General features: G+C 43.4%; 1 protein-coding gene across 2 annotated transcripts in view; it reads left to right on the top strand.

Annotated features, from left to right (window-relative positions):
* LOC306785419 (neurotrypsin) overlaps positions 1 to 25,294 on the top strand; it is a 40,492-nt gene extending 15,198 nt beyond the window's left edge. The window contains exons 7-14 of one of the 2 annotated variants that reach the window (XM_079279786.1): positions 340 to 518; positions 1,493 to 1,634; positions 9,805 to 10,019; positions 10,180 to 10,321; positions 14,626 to 14,904; positions 16,010 to 16,132; positions 17,575 to 17,855; positions 19,136 to 25,294. In XM_079279786.1, coding sequence (XP_079135912.1) covers positions 340 to 518; positions 1,493 to 1,634; positions 9,805 to 10,019; positions 10,180 to 10,321; positions 14,626 to 14,904; positions 16,010 to 16,132; positions 17,575 to 17,855; positions 19,136 to 19,455 — 1,681 coding nt within the window. In that variant the 3' untranslated portion in view covers positions 19,456 to 25,294. Of the gene's footprint in view, positions 1 to 339; positions 519 to 1,492; positions 1,635 to 9,804; positions 10,020 to 10,179; positions 10,322 to 14,625; positions 14,905 to 16,009; positions 16,133 to 17,574; positions 17,856 to 18,180; positions 18,440 to 19,135 lie in introns of those variants that run through there. The other variant, XM_079279787.1, reaches the window with a different exon arrangement.
* Positions 25,295 to 26,198: the final 904 nt, after the last annotated feature.

Here is a 26,198-nt window from a genome sequence, read left to right as displayed (position 1 = left end):
GTAAGAGACAACGAGAGCAACCAGCAAAACTCCATAAACCAAACTCTTCACTGCCAAGGAGGAATTGTAATTAAATATAAACACATAACTCATATTAATGGACCAAGTGCCGCAACCACTTGTGGGGCCCAACCGCATGACGTGCAAGCCCTGATAACGTCACAAACACCAGGTGCAGGAACATACAGTGTGAGCAACAGTATTATGAACTGCATATAGCCCACATAATAGCATTCACCTGATTTTATCAATATAAACATATATGTTTTTGTGTGGAATTGACCTCGTGCTACTGTACACCTAAAAGGTGGTGTTTCGTTTATTTGTCCTGACCAACAGGGGCGTGGCCAAGGCATGGACATGGGCCCACTTCGGCCAGGGTGTTGGTCCCATCTTCCTGGATGGGGTTCAGTGTTCAGGCAATGAACTCTCTCTGGAGGAGTGTCCTCATAACATCTGGGAGCAACACAACTGTGACCACATGGAGGACGCAGGGGTGTCTTGCAACCCATACACAGGTCAGAGCCAACGACACTGTAATCAATTCTGTAGGAAGCAACTGACCAGTTGCTAAACCAATATGATATGCCAAGAGAAACAAAAGGATAGAAACAGCAACATTTCCACTGGTTATTTGAGCAGGAATCCTCTGACAACAGATATCACTGTGAAGCGTTGAGTTAAAGGATATCGGACATTTTGCTTTCCTTCGAAATGTAATGTGCCTTTGAGTACCTTTTTAAAGCGATATACAACATAAATGTATTGTTATTATTATTATTAATTTATTTACATTTTAATTACAACTAAATATTGTTTCTAGAGCAGCAAGAGTAATGTTTACAACAGCAAAGTAACTCTATGAAGTCATCAATATCTTACAGAAATCAAATCTAAGAAATCAATGAAATAAATGAGATTTCTGAAGCTTATCAATACTCCGGTCTTTAATAATTTACCACTGGGGCCCGTTTAATACGGAGTTCCGATACCCAGTCCGGTGTTCCGCAAGTGATGTTACCAAAACACCTACCAGGTAACAGCTACTAGCTTTTGCTGAAAGAAAACCAAACAAGAGTGAGTGGAGTTGAGTAGAGCCGTGTCGTACCATGCAGTGTAAATGCAGCAGTAGATGGCCTCCTTCCCTCCTCTTTCAAACCAGTTGTCTTCTCCATCTAAAATGTGTACAAGATGTCCTTTCGCTGTCGGTAGACGGCTGCGCGTTGACCCCAGGAGTTGGCCCTTCCATGTCGTGCCACTACACTACAGAGGAGTATTGCCTGAGACTCCCACTAGCTTTTTGTGTGGGTAGTGAAACGAAGCTATAGCAAGTTGAGTTTCATTTGACTCAGCACTTCTAGATACCCTAATCCTCCCAGGCATACTGTGATCCTAACTGAGCTAATGGAGACACCAATATACAAGATTTCTTATGCACTCACATGAGTATGTAATGGAATAAAGTATAAGTGTTTCCCCTGTGTGGCAGCAGACGGTGCAGTTCGTCTGATGGGAGCAGACAGTCACTGGGAGGGCCGCGTGGAGATTTACCACCAGGGAGAATGGGGCACTGTGTGTGACGACAACTGGACTGAGCTCAACGCCCAGGTAGTGTGTAGACAGCTGGGCTTCAGGTCAGTGCAACACTATATCTGAGTTCCTATGGAACATCTCTGTGTAGCAGGAGATTGTGTACTTCCATGTGATTTTATATTCGTCTGCAGTGGGGATGAAGTACCATGTGCCATCATGTCTGCAGATGATCATTCTTCGGCACTAACATTTCATTTTCCCCGATAAAGCAAAATGAAAGCCTTTTCTTTACATAGCAGAATTGTAGGAGCAGCACCACTCCTCAAGCGTGCCACCTGCTTCATATTCGGCAATTCACGGACAGGCCATCACCGTAGCCACAGTTCTCCTCCTCCATCGCCTTCGAGGATAACTCCACTCTCCTGCCATCGACCCGTCCACTATGGTCTCGCTAATATTACACAGTGGCAGCATCACCGCACTCCAGCAGGGTCCGCAGATGGCTTGCCCATATCAAAAAATTCAAACCTGGCCGTAACGACCCTCAAAGACATTAAAAGATGAAGGAATTTCTTTTGTCAGTAAAGAAAACCTTTCAAGTTTTGTTACTCTTAGCAAATACGTCTGCAGTTTCTCCATGACACTCCGATCATATCTCATGGTTGACCTGATCAGTTCACTTTCCTTTGCTCTTTGTTGTCACGCAACTGGAAAAGGGATCATTGTGTCATTTAAAAGCTCTGAGCAATTAGAATTTCACATTTTTTGGAGTATACATGTCGTTTCCACATGACAACTTCAAGCTCATGAATACACAGAAGTCAGAAGAATGACTTCCCGACTCCGGAAATAGGAGCACACGAATGCACCATTAACCTGCTGGGCCATCTGTCTCGACTCAATTTCAATATTACCTTTTGAATCCGGTCAGTCAATTCCAGTCTCGCATCTCAAGCTGCTAATTGGACTGTAAACAACGAGCAGCACGAGGAAAAGGAGGTCTTGGCTCAGTAGGATAGTGGTGACGAGATTGGATGTGTCTGGAATACCTCCTCAGATTGGTCCTTAAGCTTCCTGATCAAATGCACAAACTACCTCAACTTGCTCCTTTCAATGCAAAGGAGCAGCAGTTCTATTCCTACGTGCTTCCTTCCTACATACCTAGTCCATCTGAGATCCTCACCTGTCCCCAGAAACCATGCAGGAGAATCAAAATGTGTCTGCTTTATTTGGGGAACTCCCCAGAATTCATGATGATTGCTGGGGGTAGGAACATCGATCAAACTTTGATTTGAGAGCATAAATGTGCTCACCAAATGTCAGGGCAATCTGTCTCTACCATTAAGGAATGTATTTTGTGTAAGTGGACATTTTGATGGAAGACTGGGATTGAATGAAAGGCCACAGGATGACCATGCAACTCATTTGCCTTATTTCATGTAAGATGCTGTCAAACTGTCTATTTAAGGCGACACACAGATATTTCACATTCACTTTTTCATGTTGGAAAACTTCTCGACAAAGGTGTACGCCCTACTTATTTAACAGTCCATCACACCATGTGTGCAAATACAAACTCCAAGGTATACAGAGCTGTTAACACCTGCAGGCTGACAGCTGACCTCCCAACGAGACATTCAAGACAAATGAGACCACGGACACCTGATTACATCGTTCATTTAGTTGTTTATATTATATTGTGTACGCAGCTGATGGTTCGGATGTTGTTTGGAGAAAAGTCATTTGATGACCTAAATGGACAGAGATTATCAGGGGAACATGAGAGTGTCAAGTTATTTTAATGCTGACTTGGCCATTAAGTTCAAAAGGGTTTGGAGAGTTGCTTTTAAGTACTTTGGCACGAGCGGGTTATCTTGGAGCCAGAACATTACAAAGTGTATTGTTGACAGACAAAAAGACCAACCGTCCAACATCACAATCAACAAATATGACTAGTTTGATGATTACATGATGATTTTACCAGACGATTTCAATCTGATTATTTCACCAAATTGAAATCAGCCGGTAGAGGTTTCAATGAAAATATATAGAAACAAAGCTTGCAGTGGCACATAGTTCATCAGGGTAACCCCAGAAGAGCATGAAACATTTGAATGGCTTATTGACCCATTCGTTGACAGAGAGGAAGTGACGAGTTGCTGACGCTGTGCTGCTGTTTTCCCTCCAATTTGCCTGTCACCTGATCCAGCTCACTTGTGCGTAGTGTCTGTTTCACCCTCTTTTTTCTAGTTTTAATTGATCTACTAATAGTACGATGTCAGCCAACACGTACTAGAAGTTTTTTAGAACTTTTTTATAACTAGAACTGTTTTTGCATTGATCTGCTATGGCTTCACTCACCCCTCCATCCGACTGTGTCAGCTGCGCCCGCCTGGTGGATAAAATCACAGAGTTGGAGGGAAGAATATCCACGCTCTACAGGATCCACTATGCCGAGAGCCTCATGGACACCATCATTTTCGGTCCATCACAGACTGACACAGCCAGCGACCGCGTGCATGAGTCCATCGCTTCCAGTCCTGCTGCCGCGGCCCCTCCTCCGGTCGCAGCTCCTGAGGCCTCCTGGCTACGGCTCGGAGCTAAGCCCAAAGCCCTGGTCAGCTCTACTCCATCACATCACGAGCCCTGGTCCCTGGTCTGTGCTCGCGGCAGCCGGAGAGGGAGACGCACATCTCCTACACCCCATGGCTTCGATGTCCAGCTGAAGAATGGATTTGACGCCCTTGCCCTGCACGAGTTCCCTCCTCTGACTACGGACTCCCAGCTTCCTACATCATCCCAGCTGCCGCCTCGGGGGACCCACAGCCCCGGGTCCACCGACATCCCTACGCCAGTCATTCCTGAGCCCTCCTCTCGCCCCAGGACACGCCGCTCCATACCGTGCTTTACACCAGCACCGCGGCGAGCTTCGGTCGCCCGTTCTCTCAGTCCTTGCTTGTCTTCTCCGCCACCACTGGTTGAATCCTCGCCTCCATCCACGCGTATTGCACGCGCAGTGTTGCCGCCTCGTCCCCTCTTCGCCCCGACGACGCTGATAGTCGGGGACTCAATAATCAGGAACACCCGTTTCTTCAACGCGGAGACACACTGTTTCCCCGGAGCAACGGCTCCAGACATCCTGCTGACACTGCCTGGCCTGATGCGCGCCCTCCCGTCTTCCATTTGGCGAATTATCGTTCATGTGGGAATCAACGATACAGCCCTCCACCAGTCCGAGTTGACCAAGATGGATTTTACAAATCTTTTAAGCTTTTTAAACAGCTGTGGACTGTCTGTTTTTATCAGTGGTCCAAGTCCAACACTCGGCCGTGGATCACAGCGGTTCAGCAGAGTCCTCAGCCTCCACACCTGGCTCCAGGCCGCCTGCAGGACCAACAACGTGAGCTTCATTGACAATTTTAATCTGTTTTGGGGCCGCTCTTCCGCTTTTAAGAAGGATGGTATTCATTTTAACAAGCTGGGTAGCCGCCTGCTAGCGGCTAATTTACAGTATGCTGTTCACTCCCATTCACATGATTGACTGTTTACACCTGGATCCCCTGTCCGCTGTCACTCTTCCTCTACGATCATTCATCAGCCGCATTCATCCCCTACAAGCAACACCAGCTCCCCCTGACGGCATGGAGGATCTCCAGCCTCTAACGTAACTTCCACTCCACGACCCATGAGCATTCCCGTGAGAATCACAGACTCGCGCTCACGCCCTAGTTATGGTCGGTTTCGAGGTGCTGCACGAGTGATCCGTCATGTTGCACATACCCCCAAAGCTTCCTGTGCTGATGACGACACAGTGTCTTCCCCCATCAAAATGTGTCTGATTAATGCACGCTCTATAACAAACAAGGCTCACATTTTAAATGACTTGTTCACAAGTCATAATTTGGCTTTTTTATTTCTGACCGAGACCTGGCAACGGAATATGGAATGCATCCATTTCAATGAACTCTGCCCTGTGGACTGTTCTTATGTTGGGACACCGCGTCTGACAGGCCGCGGTGGAGGCCTCGCCGTGGTCTGGAAGAATCAGTTTTCCTGCCACTTGGGGAGCACAGAATCCTATGCTACTTTTGAACTACAGCTGACTAAAGTGGGCCGGCAAAAGCCGTTTTACTGTTTTTTAATTTACCGACCTCCAGGTCCTGCAGGTCAGTTTTTATCAGAATTCACAGACTTTTTGACCTCTATTATCAAGCTAGACAAAGTGCTTCTGGTTGGTGATTTTAATCTGCATGTCAATGATACCACAGACTGTATAGCTACTGAGTTTCTCAATATTACTGAATCTTTTAATTTCACGCAACATGTTTCTGGCGCCACTCACAGGGGTGGTCACACCTTGGACCTTGTGTTTTCTCTGGGTCTTGATATTGATAATACCCGTTGTGAGGACCTATTGATCAGTGACCATAAATGTATTTTCTTTGATCTTTCTGTCAATGCTGACCCCTTGTGTCTGAAACAAACATTCCACTCACGCATTATTACTCAGAGTACAGCTGATCAGTTCTCTATGCACTTCTGCTGTGACTTTTACACAAATCTCAATGATGTTGAACACTTGATACAGTCATTTAATGAACATTGCACCACTTTGCTGGATAAAGTGGCACCTCTTAAGGAAAGGACCAGGGCTGCCTATAACACTACTCCGTGGATGACAGAAGCTGTGTGCAGCGTGAGACAGAAGTGTCGCAGGGCAGAGCGGCTCTGGAAAGCTACTGGGCTAGAAGTGCATCGTTTATATCTCAAAGACCTAAGAGTTTCTTTTAATACCACAGTAAAGGAAGCTAGAACTGCTTATTTTGCCAACCTAATCTCTTCTTCAAAGAAAAATCCCAAGATTCTGTTTGACACAATTAGAGGAATTGTTTCACCACCTGTCTCCACTGTACCATGCTATTCTGTTGACGATTGCAACAAATTCCTGATCTATTTTAATGATAAGGTAACAGGTATTAGGTCTGGCATTCGGCCTGGGATCTATTCGGCTACTTGTAGCTCCTCGCAATCTCCTGCTGTTATGGGCTCTTTCCAGCCTATCAGCCTTCAAGACCTGATGGACTTAATTAACAAAACAAAGCCATCATCTTGCCCTCTGGATATAATTCCATCCTCTCTATTTAAGAACGTTCTGCTAACTATTGGCCCTGCAGTAACATCTATTGTCAATTCCTCATTGTCTACAGGAATTGTCCCTTCCTATTTCAAACATGCCACTATCCAGCCCATATTAAAGAAACCTAACTTAGATCCAGCTTTGCCCATGAACTACAGGCCCATATCAAAACTGCCTTTCCTGTCCAAAATGTTAGAGAAAGTGGTGGCCAAACAACTTACTGCTGCACTGGAGAGGCACAATATGTACGACAAGTTCCAGTCTGGGTTTCGTAAGCAACACTCTACTGAAACCGCTCTCCTGAGGGTTTCAAATGACATTCTCATGTGTGCTGATGCAGGTGACTGCTCTGTGTTAGTTCTTCTGGACCTCAGTTCTGCATTTGACACTGTAGACCAGGGATTCCCAAAGTGGGGTGCGCGCACCCCTGGGGGTGCGCGAGCTGCCTCTAGGGGGTGCGCGAGAGGAAAAATGTAATGGCGGTACAGTCCTGTCTCCTAAAAATTACGTTCCCCCAAAACTAAAATGCATTCTCAATTACGTTTTACCACGAACGTATTTTCTCCCTGATTACGTTTGTGTTTGACGTACAAATACGTTTCTCATCAACATATCTTTGCCATACTCTAGTCTTTATTATTTTTCTGTGATCTGCCTCGCCTCTACCCCGCCACGCACAAGTTATTGACCCGCGGCCTGTTCCGAGGGCTGACAGACCTGACGATCGGGTGCCTCACGGCGGGGGCGGCTGGAGACCTCGCGTCCCAGCGCCAACGGGTGAGCGCCCGCCACTCGGAACCATAAAACCAAGTCCCGGATTTCACCCGGGGGACATTCTGGAGGTATTGTGACCGGGTGATGTGCCTCGTTGCTGGGGAGGTATGAGCCGAGAGTGGCGGGGTGTTATGGAGGTATATATTACAACTCGGTGTTGTTCCCGTGCGTGGATGAGCGCGTTGCTGCTGGAGACAGGCGGCGTGTTGTGGTATTCTGACCGCGTAATAGGGAGGAGAGGCGGTGGTGGAGAGGGAAAAATGTTAAAGAGATGGTGGAATGTATGATTGGAGAGAGAGAAGCGAAAAAGTTGGACGTGATCCCGGTGTCCAACAACACTGTCGCGCGCATCGATGCTTTGTCCGAAGACATCCTGGCTACATTAGTCGGTCGCGTGAAGAAGAGTGAGTTTTACTCTCTGCAAGTAGACGAGCCTACAGATGTGGCCATCGTCCGTTACCTTCGCAACGTTACGTCCGTTACCTTCGTAACGTTACGTCCGTTACCTTTTCGAAGGCACGGTGCAGGAAGAGTTTTTGTGTTTTTTATCTTGTAAACAAACGCCACGCGCGAGCAAACTGTTCTCTCATTCGTCCGATTTTTATGCGGCTCTGTTACTTTTTTTTTTTTAAGGTGTGTGTGTGTGGGGGGGGGGGGGGTTGGGGGTGCGTGAACACGGTCGGGATGTAGAAGGGGGTGCGTGGCCTAAAAAGTTTGGGAACCGCTGCTGTAGACCATGACATCCTGATTAAGAGGCTACGTGATTGGGTGGGCATAACTGGCATAGCGTTAGACTGGTTTACATCTTACCTCAGTGACAGAAGTTTCAATGTCTCTGTGGGTGATTTTGTGTCTGTTACCTCTCCACTGTCTTGTGGAGTACCGCAGGGCTCGGTTATGGGGCCTCTGTTATTTTCCCTTTATCTGTTACCTTTGGGACCGATCATAAAAAGCTATAATGTGTCCTATCACTTATATGCAGACGACATCCAACTTCATCTGTCATTCAAACCCAGCGAGGCATTCACATTAACTCGGCTCCTGGACTGTGTCAATGCCATCAGAGACTGGACGGCAGAAAACTGCCTGCAACTCAACGACTCTAAGACGGAGGTCCTAGTTATTGCTCCAGAGGAGTTTGTCCCCATGATCAGGCAGATTATTAGTCCACTCTCCTCTGCTTCCCATTGCAACCTGCGCAATCTTGGGATTTTCTTTGATCGCTCCATGTCATTTGACCCTCATGTTAAGCAGCTGTCCAGGTCATGTTTCTTCCATCTAAGAAATATCAGTAAACTGAGATCTGTATTATCAACGCCTGAATTAGAAATGATCATACACACATTTATCTCCTCTCGCATTGACTACTGCAACTCACTTTTCACATCACTCAGTGTATCTGCTCTTAACCGTCTGCAGGTCATCCAAAATGCTGCCGCCAGATTACTCACCAGGACAAACCGACGGTCTCACATCACCCCCGTACTCCGATCTCTCCACTGGCTTCCTGTAGCATCTCGGATACACTTCAAAATTCTCACCATCACTTACAGAGCACTTCACGGTCAGGCTCCGACTTATGTAGCTGATCTACTTCGCCCCTATTCACCCGCCCGCACTCTCAGGTCAAATGCTCTAGGTCTTCTGTCAGTCCCACGCACACGATTTAAGAGCCGTGGTGACCGAGCCTTTGAGGCAGTGGCCCCGAGGCTCTGGAATGCTCTGCCTGCCACTCTGCGCCTCGCAGATACTGTGGATACTTTTAAAAGCCAGCTAAAAACCCACCTGTTTAGGCTGGCGTTTGTGTAAAAGTAAACCCATGTCCTAGACCTGCTCTTAAAATATGTTTTACATTTTTATTTTATTTTTATTTTATTCTTTAACATTTTTTATTCACTCTGTGTAGATAATTTATTGACCCTAGGGTCACATTGTGTTTTTTATGCTTTTAAATGTCTGCTCTGTTAAGCACTTTGTGATAGTACTGTCTGTGAAAAGCGCTATATAAATAAAATTCATTCATTCATTCATTCATATCTCTGATTAAATGAATATAAGACAAAAACGTTTTAGTTCTGATCAAAATAAACACGTACGCACACTTATTAGATATTTAAGTCCATAGAAAACCTAATTTGCATTTTTCAAAATCTGGAGAAAATGGTTCCAAATTGAATTGAACAGAATCTGCAAATTATAGGAAATTATACTATTTCTGTTATTTCAGCAACCTAAATAAACAGATATTTCCACAGAAGAGTTCCTCACATTGACCAGAGTTTTGGGGATGCTGTTCTTTGCACCTTTAAAGCGAGTGTCCAAAGAGAGGTAGACGTGCTGTTGTTGTGCCTTGTCTGCAGGGGTCGAGCGAAGGTGGCTCCTGACGGGGTGTATGAAGAAGGCCGCGGGCTGATCCTGCTGGACGAGGTGCAGTGTCGGGGAACAGAGGCCAATTTACTGGCCTGCAGCCACTCTGAGTTCGGCCAACATGACTGCTCCCACAGTGAGGATGTGGGCGTCCTCTGTGAGAGGGGAGCTGATACCAATGAGATACCAGGCCTTCTGACTCCTATTGGTAAGTACACACATTGGTGGCTATAAAGGGAAGGAAGTTACATTTCCCGCTTGTGACATTTATGTATATTTCCATTGTAAAGGTATCTGAAAATGACAGGGCATGAATAACTATCACAATAAAGAACAAAAGAAGTTTTCCCTCTCACGTTTGTTTGCAGGCCCTCTGGTGCGTTTGGTTGCTGGAGAGAGCAGGAAGGAGGGCAGAGTGGAGGTCTTCATTAACAGCCAGTGGGGAAGCGTGTGTGATGATGACTGGAATGATGTCAATGCAGCTGTGGTTTGCCGACAGCTGGGATTCACGTTAGTATGATTATACCCTCTCTGATATTTGTGCCTCAGGAAGCTGGTCAAAAGCTCACTCAGTGTCAAAAATTGAAAAGGAAAGTAATGGAGAAGTGGGACGAGGTGAGCGGGAACACATGTAACTAGGAGAGACAGGTGAAACTAATGAAGGCAGACAATAACTTGAAAGGCACAGTTAAGTTTTGAGTTAACTTCAAAGAAATGAAACAAGGAAAAAACAGACAGAAGACCCAAGAGGATAGTCCAGTCTCAACCTAAAGAGTCAGAGGGCATGAGCCAGACATGGAAGTTCAATGACATCTTGTTAGAGTTATATTTTCAGCCATGCTAGCAGCGTGGCTCTGGAGATGGCTATGGAATTGTGTACAGACATTCATAATTACCTCAGTACGGATCCTATCGACTATTGTGATGCTCTAACGTTTTGTCTTGTGCCACCAGCAGGTTGACATTTTTGGTTTTGCATGAAATGTCTCAAAAGGTGTTGGCCGTAAAAATGTAAATCAGACAGGAAAATTTAGTCCTGTCTAAAGTGAAACCATATATTAAGGGTGTTGATGACGACTAGTTTGTCAGTAAATTGATCAGCGAAGGCTGGAAGTGACCAGGGCTCTGAGAGATGTTGAGAAGGCAAGGCAAGGCAAGTTTATTTGTATAGCACATTTCAACAAGGTAATTCAAAGTGCTTCACATAAAACCATTAAAAGCATCAAAACATAAGGCAAAAGAAAAGGAGATTTAAAAACAATTAAGAACATTCATTGCATTAAAACATTTTTTTTTTTTTTTTAAACAGTGTAAGAAATAAAATACAGTAGTAAAATGCAGGAATTTGATTCATATATTCGTTGAATGTGGAACCTTTTTGCCACTTTTCATTTCTTTCAGTTTACCTTCTAAATCCCCTCGTAACATTTTAAGTTTAGCGGCACTTAATGAGCCATTTTCTGGAAACCCAAACTCTTCTGACCAGTATGGAAGACATTCCAAACATGACTCTCCGTGTTTCTGTCGCATTAATTCAACAATCGGACCTTCCGGTTCCGCTGATTTTGAACTTTTTCCACCCATGTTACCTTCTGGTGTGGACGTCGACGTGAAAGAAGAAGCTTCAAGGTGGCACCACCCTATGTCTGCAGTATGAAGCCAATAAATCATCTTTTGGACATTTGCGGCCCAATAATAATAGCAAAGATTTGGAAGAGCCCGGTAGTTTAGGCCTCTGTCATAGTTCTACACATCTCTAGGTCTCTTATCGTTCCATATTAATGAAGCGATTTCTGTCCTTAGATTTAAAGAAAGAGTAAGGAAGATGAAGTGGAATACATTGAAACAGAAAAGGGAATTTGGGGAGCACATTCAATTTAATACAAATCATTTATCCTGCTGAGGACAAGTTAACTGTTTTCCATTTCTTTCGATCTCGTTTGATTTTCTCAAATAGAAGAGAAAGGTTTTCCTGATAAAGGCTCTGCATGTCTTGTGTGATGTTAAAACCACAGTATATTTACATATATATTTAAAGCCATTTCTAGACCTTTGGAACGGTATGACACGATCCTTTACTTAAAGAGCCAGGCTGTTAACAGGGTAGCATTCACTTTTACTTAAGTTCAGAACATGTATCCAATCTCTTCAGAGCATGGGCAATATGAGGGACACTTAGAATGGGGTCTGATAATGATGTATAACAACAAATGATTTGCTTATAGATAAATGATGCTCTCCTCCTCTATGAATTCCAATTATTGGTGGTAAAGATTTGAGTGCGATCACTACAAACAGCAGTGGACTGATTGGTCATCCCTGACGGCTCAAAGTACTGTGATTGCTGTGATTACTGTGAGCATTTGTGACTACAGAAGCTTTGGGCGAGGTGTAAGAGTTGAATCCATGAAATATAATTACCGGTAGGACCAAACCCCATTTATTTCAAAGCTTCCTCTGCGTCCAGTGAGATGACCACCTCTGGTTTCTAACTGGATGCAGGAGAGCGGGTACGATTGAAAGCCGTCTTTTATTTGTAAATGAATGTCGTCCTGAGATGACCTGGTTTGGTCGTTGGAGATCACGTCATGCCTGTGGTTTGTAGTCGAAGGGGAGGAGCTTTGGCTCAGATCTCCCATCACAGTTCAGGAGGGAGACGGCATGATATGAGCCACAGTCTGCATTATCTTCACCCGGTTTAGGTCGATACTTCAGTCAGCGTTTGTGAGAGCAACCCAGGGGACAAAGCATCATTGAACATATCAAGTACAATTATAGATCATTTGTTGGAAAATCTTTTAAAGAGTTCTATTGGGTAGCCATTTGGACCAGGCGCCTTGCCGCTTTGCATTGCCGTTGTTGCATTAATGATTTCTGCATGTTGTAAAGGGAGTTCAGTCTCAGCCCTGTGCATTGTGCTTATAGAAGGAGCCTGAAGATTGTTGAAGGAATGTTCCATATCAGTTCTGTCGTTTGATATTTGTGACGTATATAAGTTTGAATAGAAGGAGGTAAATGTTTCATTCATTGACATTCAACGTTTGTGGGATTTGTTGATCAACTGATCTGCACTTCAGTTGTTTTGCTGAAAGACAGCCAGCTTTGTCCCGATGCTCAAAGACATATCCACGTGACTTTAACAAGAGTCGTTCTGTCTCTCCAGCTGATGAACAAATGATATTGAGTTTGGAGGTCAAGCTCCCTTTTATAGAGTTCAAGAGAAGTGGAAATAGAGTACTCCACTTTATTTAATGAGCTGGTCTTGTTAAAGCCTTCATCATCGTCCTTAGAACCCTGCCACGTCTCCATATCCCTGTCCCACGTCTCCATATCCCTGTCCCACGTCTCCATATCCCTGTCCCACGTCTCCATATCCCTGTCCCACGTCTCCCTATCCCTGTCCCACGTCTCCATATCCCTGTCCCACGTCTCAAGCAAAAAGGAAACTAAAAGCAGGACTATACTTGTTCCTCTCTGTGAGGCAATCTGCAGGCAAAAACACGATATCCCAAAACGTCTGGTAGTACATCCTCTAAATACTCCTGTCCACGAAGGCTCCCAAGCTTATTACACTCAGTTGTTATACCGGGCCTGGAACAGGACGTTGTTTTGGAACAGGGAATGTTTTATACTGTTGAATGAAGCCCGCTTTTTAGCGAGTGCTGCGCTGAGGTCTTGATAGATCCTTCTAACGTCTCCTTGGTACTTCAGTTTGTGGTTTCTGGCTCAGAATGCAGGCTCCTTCTGCTGCATTTGAAAAACACACCAACAAATATCTTGGCCGTATTTGAAGGTCAGGGTCCAGTGGGCTCTCAGTGGTGCAGACCAAACTTCAGAAAGCTTCACCTACATCAACACCTGCACCATGAACTCAAACGTCTTTACCGTCCGATTGGCTCTCTGTGACCCATTCTCGAGGTCATCCAGAAGAAAGCGGCTTGGACTACCTTGGTAATGCTACCATTAAAACGTTCAAAGTATTTCGCCAGCTCTGGAAAGAGTTCATGTTGTCTGCAAGTGAGTCCAATGAGGCTTGTAGAAGTTCAGAGAACTCTTGGATCAGGATAGAGACATCCTCTCTCAGTGAGGTCCTCTGCTGTCAGATCATCCATAGACAAAGACACAAGTAGTTGTGGTTTCTGCCGGTGTTGTTGGAGTTTTAGTTGTTGTTTGCTGCAAATCCTGCTGTGATGCAGGAGTTTGAGCGCTACTAGATTGTTCTGTGTTCTTAGGTTTGCATCGTTTTGCTGAGAATACAGACAGATATTCAGCATACAGACTTGGGGCGCGGTACACCATAACAAATAGAATTGGCTGTAGACTTTTCTAGGTTGGATGTAAAAGAAGGCTTTCAAATGAGTTATGATTTAGTTTAGATTTAGGCTTGAGTCAAAGATGGCTGTGACTGCACCTCCTGGGCCAGTGCCTCGAGGAATGTGAGTATTTAATTCAACACAACTTTATTTATCTCTGTGGGCAATTATGTAAAGCAGCCAGATCAACAGATACACACAGTAACACTCAGTGTCACTCAGTCACTCTTTGGCAGAGCAGGAGAAAAAGGGTTGATTAAGAGCTTTTATTCAGGCGAACATTTTTTTGGTTTCATCAGGGCTGAGATAATCATATTTATTTCTGGAAAAAATAGGAGGAAACAAAACAAGAGTCAAAAAATGTCATACAAACAAATGTGATTTTTTTTTAAGAGGAATTAAAACAGTAAAGTAACGCTCATGTAATATACAGTATGTATTTATATAAGAAAAGGAACTAATAATCACGGTGCTGTGTGTCTTTGTGTGCTGACCTCCCAGCGGTGTGGCTAAAGCTCGATCCATGGCGTACTTTGGGGAGGGTCAAGGTCCCATCCATCTGGACAACGTCCGATGCTCGGGCACTGAGGTGTCCTTAGGCCAATGTCCGGCTGTGGGTCAAGACAGTCAGGACTGTCGCCACAGTGAGGATGCAGGCGTCATCTGTGACTACACTCTGGATCCCGTGGGAGATGCTGCTGTGGCAATGCAGACCTGTGGCACGAGACGCAATAACCAGCGCCGCCGACGCCGGATCATAGGAGGAGATAAGTCACTGAGGTTTGTACCATCACACTCTCCAGTGGAATGAGTGTAGATTCACACACATTGATTCACATTGTCTCTTTAAGCCCCTGCACATCCATGGAACACCAATGTCTATGAGCACAACGCGTCACACTGAAAACCACGCCCACCAGAGGGGAAAACAATCAGCACTATGCCACCAAGGGCTGAAACACTATCAGAATGCCTGCAGCTAAAAGCATCAGATTTCAGCATGCAATGTTATTTTAGCACCCTGTGTGTACTAGGGGTGCAGTTGATAACTAAAATGATGATGGCGTGGGAAAGGTTAGCTGTTAGCGAGCTGATGTTAGCCATGTCTTAGTGAGGTGAGGCACTTGCAAACACAACACTGCAGCTTTCTGATGTATCCACATTCCACTATAACACAAGAAACTAGCATAACTTACAGAAATATGGGTAGCCTAAAAATGATATTTGGACAAAATGCTTGTTGCACACGTGACGTTAGCATCCTGAGTGTCAGGATCCCACAGTTCCCCCATTGTTCCTGCTGATGCCTCACATCTTATTGGCTGTATCCTCTGGGTTCCCCCAGCTTCTTTACCTCGTTGGTAGTGCCTCTCACCACACAGCAGCTTTGAGGCGTCTGTTACAAGAAGGGAAACCTTCACACAATACAAAGTCAGTGGAGGGCCATGAACTGATTTCTCCTCCGGTGTGGGAGCGACTTGTCTCCATAACAGCACACCTGTGTGCGCGTGTGTGTTTGTGTGTGTATTCCTTGTGTTGACATAAATCTGTTTAAACAGTCACTTTGTGGGGACTCGCCTTCTTTTTGGGGACAAATAAAGCATGTCCCTTATAATGTAAATTGTTTAAGGTGAAGACGTAGTTCTTGGTTAAAGTGAGGGTAAGGGTTATGGTTCGGATAAATATCCAGGAAATTAATGTAAGTCAGTGTAATATCCTCTGAAGTGATGGAAACACCACTGTGTGCGTGCGTGTGTGTGTGCGTGCGTGTGTGTGTGTGTGTGTGTGCGTGTGTGTGCGTGTGTGTGTGTGTGTGTGTGTGCAGCAGTTTCAGCCAGCAGCAGCCCCCTGAAAGCCTAACTCTGGCTTGTGTGTGTGATTTCAGGGGTGAGTGGCCCTGGCAGGTGTCTCTGTGGCTCAGGTCTCAGTCCAGAGGAAGTCATCCTCTGTGTGGAGCGTCACTCATCAACCCCTGCTGGGTTGTGACCGCCGCCCACTGCTTCAAGAGGTAGGAGACAGCTCCCTCTAGTGGTCCCTGTTACCATGTGTCCCTCTGGTTGATGTCACAAAATCCATTCCAGCTATGCATTATAGCTTTTTGGGGAATTTCCAAGACATAACAACTTGTGGCACAATCATTGAAAGCACTTACTCACGTATGTATGTATATATGTATGTATGTGTCTATGTATGCATATATGTACTGTATGTATGTATATACTGTATGTATGTACGTATGTACTGTATGTATGTGTGTATGTATGCATATATGTATGTCCTGTATGTATGCATCTGCTGATTAGGTATGCTGAACAATCACCACATTGTCTGCTTTACACGAAGTTTAAAATTCTAAAAACACACTTTTTTCCATGTTATCTACAATATACACATCATTCAAAACTAGAAGCCTGTGTGTTGTCTGAAATATCACGCTCAATGATCAATGCACCCAGAATGCACCTGTGAAAACACTTGTTACCAATTAGATCACTTAAAAATCTGAGATTGAGCCCTATAAATAGGATATATGTACATAGTTCACAGTATAACACAGCAACTATGTCCATGTCAGCTCCAGTTTAAAGTCATAGTTACTGTTTTTAATATATGATTATATTTACAGCACACTACAAAGACTAGGTAACAGTGTGTCTTTTACTAAGCACGTTAGTGTGCAGTTGGCATGTGGAGAGAGCTATTTATTTATTTGCTGTAAATTCAGTTGTGATGCAAAAATACCACTTTTAAAAGAGTTCATAGAGTTTGGAATGAATTGCTAAATCTCAATCGAGTCTTTGCTTTTGCAAAATAAGTAAGATAATTCGTATTTAGTTTTGATAAACAAAGCCTTAGTTTCAGAAAGTTTTCCTTACCGTTACCCGTTTCTGAATTTGGATTTTTGACGCAACATTTATGACTCTTCGCTCTCTGTAAGCTGAAGTATGTCTTACCGTGTACATTTTATTTTGAAACCAGAACAAAGTAAAACCATGTTCTTTAATTGGTTCTCTCAAGTGTATCAGTTTAATGGAATCAACTTGCCTTTGGGCAGTGTTTGTTTTTATTTCTAGCACTTTGCATTTTGTTTCTCTTACATTAACTGGTCTTCACCATGGACGCCTATTTGGTTGCATATCGTGGCTCTGCTAGTCCATGTCCATGTGTACTTGGGCAAGACACTTAACCCCAAGTTGCTCCAGAAGGCTGTACCCACGGTGTGTGTGTGGTGTGAATGGGTTAGACCAGTGCTGATGGGCAGGTTAGCCTCTGCCATCAGTGTATGAATGGGTCTGAATGGATGAATGGCATGTAGTGTTAAAGCTCTTTGAGTGGTCGGAAGATTAGAACAGTGCTGTACAAGTACTGTACAGTCTATTTACCATTTATCATATTAAACGATGGGCATTCATCAAAACCATCATTTACAAATTTGCTTTGCTCTTCCAGGTTTGGCAGAGACCCAACCCGCTACCTGTTGCGCCTGGGTGACTACCATACTGAGGAGCAGGATGACTTTGAACGCACCCTGTCACCCGAACGCATCGTTATCCACAGGAAATACCACAGTCAGGGCTGGGAGCATGACATCGCCCTGCTGCGGCTCAAAGGCACAGAGGGCAACTGTGTTGCATTCAACCCTCACACCGGCGCCGTGTGTCTGCCAGAGCCGGGGAACAAGTGGGAGAAGAGGCCGGCTGCCTGTGTGATCACTGGCTGGGGCATCACAGGTAAACTCTACGGGATAAAACAACTGTTTGTCATAAGCTATTCATCTTAACGTAACAGAAGCATTTTACCATCAGCATCTTAAAGGGCCAGTGTGTAGCATTTAGGTCAGGGGTCGGCAACATGCGGCTCCGGAGCCGCATGCGGCTGTTCAGCCCTCTGTTGCAACTCCCTGAGTCTACATCCACACTAATACGATCTCCGTCCACACGCGTTTCAGCATAGTTTTCGAGATGATCTCCGTCTAGAGTCTAGACTAAGGGTACATCCCAAGTCTCTTATTTGCGTCCCCATTTCCCTCACTTGAGTCTTTTCCTTGCGTCTTAGTCCCTCCCACCAAGGATGCATGGAGAGACGCAAGGAAACCATGCGAGGACAGAGGAAACGAGGAAATATGTTTGAAGAGACATGAGACGTTCCTCTGAAGCGTCACGTGAAGCGACGTCTGTTTCTGATGACGGGGCTGATGATCACATCTGGATCAGCTGTCAGTCGGCTTGAACAGCTGGAGAGACTTTTGAGAAGTCTGTACACATGATCACTGTATAACTTATCATACTCGCCTTCACCTGCTAACCCCGGCACCCTACCCTCCATTACATGACCTATTCAGCACAGCTTCTCCAGCTATTCTTTTTTTTTGTTGTTGTTTTTTTTTCTTTTTTTGTTTGTTGTGTTTGTCTCTACCTTGTAAAGCGTCTTTGGGTATCTTGAAAGCGCTGTAGAAAATGTATTTATTTTTAATATTTATGATACTAATAACTAATAAAGACACACAGTAATCATCACTGTACTTAATAATAGTATCAATAACACGACCACCACTTTTGCTATTGCGTCTATAACGCCTTATTAACATAATGTATTATAATCTGCCTATAGCACAGTATATTCGTTGTAAAAGCCCTCATAAATATTCATAATGGTTTATGACAATCATAACATTTCATAAAACATTTTATAAGGACTTATTGTTGTTGTTGTTGTTGTTGTTGTTAGTATTGTTATTGTTGACCTATTACTGCCATCACAAACAGAACAAGGAATGCAAGACTGTTGGAAACTTCCGGTTTATTCGCCTCCTCTCCACCAGAGGCACCAAGTGGTGGTTCAGTGTATTTGTACCTATCACTTTATAGATGTGCTTATAACTATAACTATACAGTGCTATATGCAGATTATTAGTATGTTTATGATGCATTGTGGACGTCATAGGAGCTTTGCTTCATTATTCACACATCTATAAGATATCTTCACATGTCTGTACTCTTCCTGCTCTCAGACTCGGAGTACTCCCGGACGCTGCTCCAGGCCTGGGTCCCCCTGCTCCCAGCCTGGAGGTGTAAGAGGCGTTACAATGACCGCTTCACCAGCCGCATGCTGTGTGCTGGCAGCCTGTCGGAGCGCCACCGTGTGGACAGTTGCCAGGGTGACAGTGGGGGTCCGCTGGTTTGCCAAGGGGAAGGGGGCCGCTGGGTGCTGACGGGAGTCATCTCCTGGGGTCACGGCTGTGGTAACCCCTCATTCCCTGGAGTGTACACACGTGTTAGCAGGTTTCTGAGATGGATTGACAAGGTCATCAACAAACCCTTCAAAACCTGATGATGGAGAATAAAACCGTTTTCTACATTTTCCTGTGAGTTCACCTCATCAGAAACGTTCACACTTCTCTTTACTGACTCGCAGCTCAGAGCAACAGGATCAACCACAGAAACACTAACAAGTAGCATCACAACATGTATCACTGGTGTAGTGATGCCTCATTTATACATTTATGTCAATTATTCAGCATAAACCAAGACTCCACTACAACGACAATATGGACGCTTGTTTATTGCATGACTTGGGCTTCTTCACAGTGTCACAGATGCTCTAATATGCTTCAATCAGCTGCTTTGTATCGGTAATAATAATTACATTTTGACAATAATTATTCGTAGTAATTCCAAGTGCAGAAAATGAAACTAATGAATTCCAATAATTCAATACAAAATGTTACATATTCAGTTAGTAAAGGACAGCTACAGATGCAGGAATACCAGCCTGCTCTCCTAAAATATACGTTCCCACACAACTGGAAGGAGGCCGTCAAGCTGACACAGCAGACAGGTGCTGCGTGTGACGAAGGGCTTCAGCTTCAAAACAAACTGGATCATCAGTTACATTTGGGGAGAATGTTTTTTTTTGTTTCTGACGTTTTGTTTTTGATCACAAATACATTGAATCAAAGTCCAGATACAGGGGAGGTTGTGTGGGTCGGTCAAATACAGGACTTCCACCCAGTAGACTTATGTTCATATCCTGTGTGAAACCAAAAGTAAGAAACTGATTTGAACCCAAACCATGATCTTTTGCTGAACCCAACCAAGTCGTTTTGTTGCCTAAGCCCAAACAGAATTGAGAATGCAGTTTCGAGACAGCAAGAAAGTGCCACCAGTGGTTCACACGCTGTAACGCTGATGTGCACATATGTAGAATTATTGAAATGAATCATTTCTTCTTCAGAAAGACGTGTGTAGAAATATTTAATGAAACATCAAGCTCCTCTCTTGCTACACCTGCATGCATTTTGTACCAAAGCGATGCAACGGTTTGGTCCACATTGACCTCTGTTGTGCTGAGTGTGTGCAGAGTTCAGAAAAGGTGAAGTCAGTATTGACAAATGTGTGTTACCATTGATGACCAATGTTTTGACCTTACTTCAGGGCTTGCGGCGGGAGGTGTGTTTTGGCCACTGCTTCTGTGCCTCCTGGGCCCCGTGCCACGTACGTGTCTAACTTAGTTAGCCGGATACTTTTCAGGATAAGATGACGTAGGTCAGGCTTTTCGGTTCCACGAAGCAAGTTCGGCAAAATCACCATGGCAACACATCCAAAAGCTTGAACCTGCTCCAGCGCAGGCTCAGTTAAGGTAGCTGGATAAGCTGTCACTCCCCCGGAAAACATGGCAGCTCCTGTCATATACGGTAGTCTAATGCGCTTGCGCATATACTGGGGGTTATACGGGAGTTGATGAAATGCATGTAAAGTGAGACACACGGTGATCCTTAAAAGCAGCGGAGCAAACTAAGAAGCCTCTGTTGCATTAATGTCCAGCTCCCTTCCTCAGAGATCCACTGATGAAGGAGGATATTAGTTCGATGAGCGTTTTATAGGGAGAGAGTTCTTCCACATCGCCAAGATCCGTCATCACATCACGATGACTTCCTATACGAGCGCTATCGATTCTGCCCACAAGAAATCATGTGTTTATAAGACCTTCTCGAGCCATACATTGAACACCACACGCCCAGCCGAGCACTGACTGTCCCACAGACTGGATGCAGCCTTGAGCTGTTGTGCGAGTGCTGCGTTGTTGTACAGTGTCGGCGATGCGGAGAACATGGGGAAAGCCGCTGCATGCCGCGCTGTTCGTAAAGTTTATTTGGCGCTGAATAAACTTATGGATGTGTTCATTACATTATGGCACATATTGTGCTGACTCAGCATTCTGAATTGTGTGTGTGTGCTTAGTGTTTACTTGCTCTCATGTCCTCTTGATGGCTGGTTGCATACACGAGGTTAAAGCACTCATAATGATATGACAGTGTTATTAGTACAGCAGCACATCATTATTGTAGAACATGATGAAGGTGGACTCATGATGAGAACACAGAGAATCACGCACTATTACTTTTCACTGCTTCAATTGATTGAATGTCAGATTATGAACAATACACAAACTGATCCACCCATATTCTCACACACACATATTCAAACTAGTTCTATATGGTAATCTGCACATACATGTATATACACATATATAGTAGGCTACATGATACATAAGGGCATACAGTACATATATCCTCATATTAATGAGTATCAGTTAGATCCTCTTTGGGCTTGTTTTTATCTACTTATTCTGAAAGAGTTGAGATCATTATTGTCGCTATAGATCTCATTGGATGATGCATCATGAAGTCTACTGCCAGCAGCACATTAAAGACATATAATCTGATTGGTTGGGGTGATGAGGCATTAAAATTAGCTGATACATTTCCAACACTTACGCATTTAACTTGTCTGTGATATTTTGCCGTGCTTCCTGTCTCGCCCTCGCTGTTATATTTTGCTGTGATTATGGTCTTGAAATCCTCATATGCGTTCATGATCATCTCCTGGTCGTCAGCGGAGTAAAAAGCGACGCTTTCTTTGACTTTATTTAACATTGTACTGTTAGAACATCATGGTTTCGGTGAGCGACGCTTCCCCCTTTTGAAGTGGGACGAGCACGCGCAATCATCCTGATCCCGATCGTCTGGTTGGAATTCACGAGACTGTTTGAGAGGATCAGCCTTGCAGGAACCGAGATAGCCTGACTTCAATCATCTCGTTAATGTAGGCTGGCTAATAGGACATTTGATCGACTTTGCTGAAGCACTTACGTGGCACGGGGCCCTGGACTCATGGACTTTGTTTCTTTTTCCACATCATTTTAAAAAGCATGTTTATGTAGTATGCTCACAGTAATATTGCCAAATTCCCATGTGGCAGGGGAAACATATGTTGTGTCTTACTTTGAGGAACCCTGCTGATGAGCTGGCAGCAAGTGTTAAACGGTTGCTTTATTTAATCATGTGTTGCAGATTTGACATTTGCCCACACTGCAGTATTGCTGGACAATACAAGTCCCTATGGGTCCAGAATGTTGGACCTGATACAAAGTGGACCAGTGGAAAAACATACATGTTGATTTATTGATGGGTACTATTCCATATGGAGAGTCGAACCTGTCCAACCAGGATTGATGGAAAAGAGAAACACACACTGACACACAGGCCCAAGACCTGTGGCACTTCAATTTGGGTCCGGGTACTAGGAACCAAGTTAACCTATGAAGACTGTTATTCATATTATTCTAACATTTAATGACATCAAAATGTACTTGTGTTTGCGAAGTAAGTAATTACAGGTCTGTCCGCCTCCAGTAAAACGTGTAATAAGTGCAAGTCCATTAATAGGCTGTCTACACTACACAGCCTTATAACAAGGCCAAAATACCAATCAGTCATCTGATTAACTGCGACTATGTGTAGGAATATGGGAATGTGTATATTAGCAACTGATATGATAAGAGCTTCCCGTCTTGGAGAGGGGCACTGTGTCAAAGAAAATATTTTAAACCTCCATCATTTCAGCTGATATTGTGGTACGGGTTGGATGATTCATTTGTATTTATTTTTTGAATACAGAGTAGTTTATATACGGTATACCTTTTTTCTGTGTTATGTTCTGCATTGGCCAATACAATTTCCATCTTTTATCAATTTAATTTATTTGACTTTGTTAGACAACTGTATTTATTTTAGTAGTGTTCATTTTAACCTGGTCAAATTCCACTAACTTCCACGACTTGTCTAGTCTAGTCTCCAGTCAAAATTTAAGCCTTTTGTTCATTTTGGCGACACCATTCAATACATGTCTCAAAACTAATGATTCAATTTTACACAATCCCTCACAAAGGATTTTATTCAGTAAGACCAATGCTCGATAACAAAGCTAAGGCAAAAATAACTTTATGACAATCAGCACTTGCTGATGCTTCAATAGCCAGTTAGGGAGTAGCTGGAAGGCTTTTAATGTGAAACAGGTTGAGGAAACATTAAGTTTGCAATAGCAGTGGACAGCAAATTCTGCAGCAAGATCTGTATTCCTTCTGCACACACAACAATACAGAGATGGAGACGAGTCAGAAACAAAACAATTATCGTATTAATTAATAACACTTTTTTGCAACTGCTAAAACAAAATTTCTGGGGTCCTCTAGGGCCCTCTGTACACAAAATCCCCAAACACACACTCAAAATACGAAACATCTTACATCTTTGGCAAAAGCAAACATTTAACTGTATTAACGACTCTAAAAGTGGTATTTTTGCACAACTTTACAAACAATTACCAAATAAATAGCTCTCTCCAATAAAGTTTACGCTTTTCATTGTTACTGTATTGTACCGTTAACTAAATACAGTATTTTTTGTGGACACCAAGAGTCCGAATTATAGGGCTCGATCTCAGATTTTTAAGCAATCTAGTTTGTAACAGGTGTTTTCACAGGTGCATTCTGGGTGCAGGTGATTGATAATTGAGTGTGATATTTCAAAAAATCACCAGTGATGTATAGTAACGAAGTAGAAATACTTCGTTACTGTACTTAAGTAGTTTTTTTGGATATCTGTACTTTACTTTACTACTTATATTTCTGTTGACTTTTACTTTTACTTCACTACATTTTGCAAAGAAAACTGATACTTTTACTCCGATACATTTCCCCTGCAACCTTCGTTACTCGCTACAAAATCAAATCTATCTTCAGAAACAAAATGAATCCTGAGAGCAGCGTCGGGGACTGTGGTGGAACACAGACTGCAAGCATGTTTGGTGAATCAGTGGTCCTAGCAGCAAGTTAAATCATTGGTTAATCACGTTAATGCACAATTGCAAACAAGTGCTCTCAAAGCCGCGGTGTGTTGATTCCCAGTGATGTCCAGGATGCTACATGCTATAAGCTAGCGAGCGACTACCTGAGTAGAATTCCACACAGGACGGGTGGGATGAGGAGAGGTGGATGGGTCAAACAAACACTGGTGTTTCCTCCAGGAGGCCGCAGTTTGTGCCGTGTGTGAAACGAGAAGCCAATGTTGATTTATTTGTGACGTGACTTCCGTACTTAAGCAACGCCACTTCCGTAGATATTTTAACGCAAACCACGATCTTTTCCTAAACCTAACGAAGTAGTTTCATCGCCTAAACCTTAGTTGTTTCCTGTGAAGATGGAAGTTTATTTTGAAAAGACAGTATGCATGTAACAAGCCAAAACAGACTCATGTTGCTGGACTTTTGCAGGAAATTCTATTAGAATGTAAAGAAGTTACATTCTAATACAATGTAACTTCTTTACATTCTAATAGAATTGTCTTTTGAAGATGAACAGGACAGTTTTCAGTTTCAAGTAATGACTGTGTTGCTGCTTTAGTATTGATCATGTTTTGATATTTGAGTCATGTTGTGGATGGAGTTATGATGGTAGCAGTCGCCCAATTGCAGATTCAGCTTGAGCAAAACCTTTGTCTGTTGTGTTCAAATCAGGCCCATAGGAGTTTACAAGGCAGGTGTCCTTTCTCTAAACACTGACCTGATGCATCAAGTGGATATGTTTTGCTGAACATAATATTATGCATTTGCCCTCTACATCCTCTAGTCTAATGAGCAGACTTATAAACGCACTGTTACAACTCCTTCATAGTGTCATATTGCTTTTCGGAGAATTATGATGATAAGTTCATAGTAGATGCAAAAGTATACTTATGTACAATATGTTATGTTGAACATTGTTGCTCCTGGATGGATCACAGCCGACCCAATTATGTTCAACACAGCTCCATGTCCTTGGTCATGGTGCCACAGCACTTAAAAGAATAAACTTCATAATTCTCAAAATTCTGACCCTTTGCTTTTTTATTACCAGCATTTACTTGTACTTTTACTTTCAATACTTAAGTACATTTAATATCAGAAAATTACTTTTGATACTTAAGTACAATAAATATCAGATACTTTAAGACTTTTACTCAAGTAGTATTCTAATAGGTGACTTTTACTTTTACTGGAGTAGTTTTCCAGTAAGGTATCTTTACTTTTACTCAAGTATGGCTTTTGGGTACTTCATACACCACTGAAAAACACACACACATGCTTCTAGTTTTGTATATTGTAGATAACTGTAGTTATTTGGAAAAGGTGTGTTTTACAATTTCAAACATAGTGTAAGGCAGACAATGTGCTGATGGTTCAGATACTTGATATATGCTACATGAGTTAGTGCGTTCAATAAGTGCTTAGTTTTGAGGTATTTGTACTTTACTTGAGTATGTCATTCTGTATTAGACTTCTACACAACTACATTTCAGATTCAACAATGAGAATTGACCAATGTTCTACATATTTTTTTTAAAATCCGGATGAGGTTCCATTTTTCTTAATCAATATATTCTCTTTTATTCCCTACATTTTCTTAGTACCTATGTCATTTTAATTTGTGTTATTGCTATTTTACCTCAGCAAAGGAACTGACAAGTTCTTCAACCATTATAACTATGGGCCATAGTCACTAGCCATGACTGTAACAGGGACAGTGCACCTCAAGTAAGCAATGTGGCCACAAGCTCTTCATGTCAGGATGGGACATATTTATAAGGTCATAGAAATGAAATCGAAAGTCAAGAATGTAAAAGCCCAATATGAGGTTTGAACTGTCAGAGCGCTCTACGTGACAGTATGATCAGGTCGGTGTATTTGATTTGGAGA

The sequence above is a fragment of the Melanostigma gelatinosum genome (assembly GCF_949748355.1).
Source record: "Melanostigma gelatinosum genome assembly, chromosome: 12".
Taxonomy (NCBI): Eukaryota; Metazoa; Chordata; class Actinopteri; order Perciformes; family Zoarcidae; genus Melanostigma; species Melanostigma gelatinosum.
This window is presented reverse-complemented; position numbering and strand designations above follow the sequence as displayed.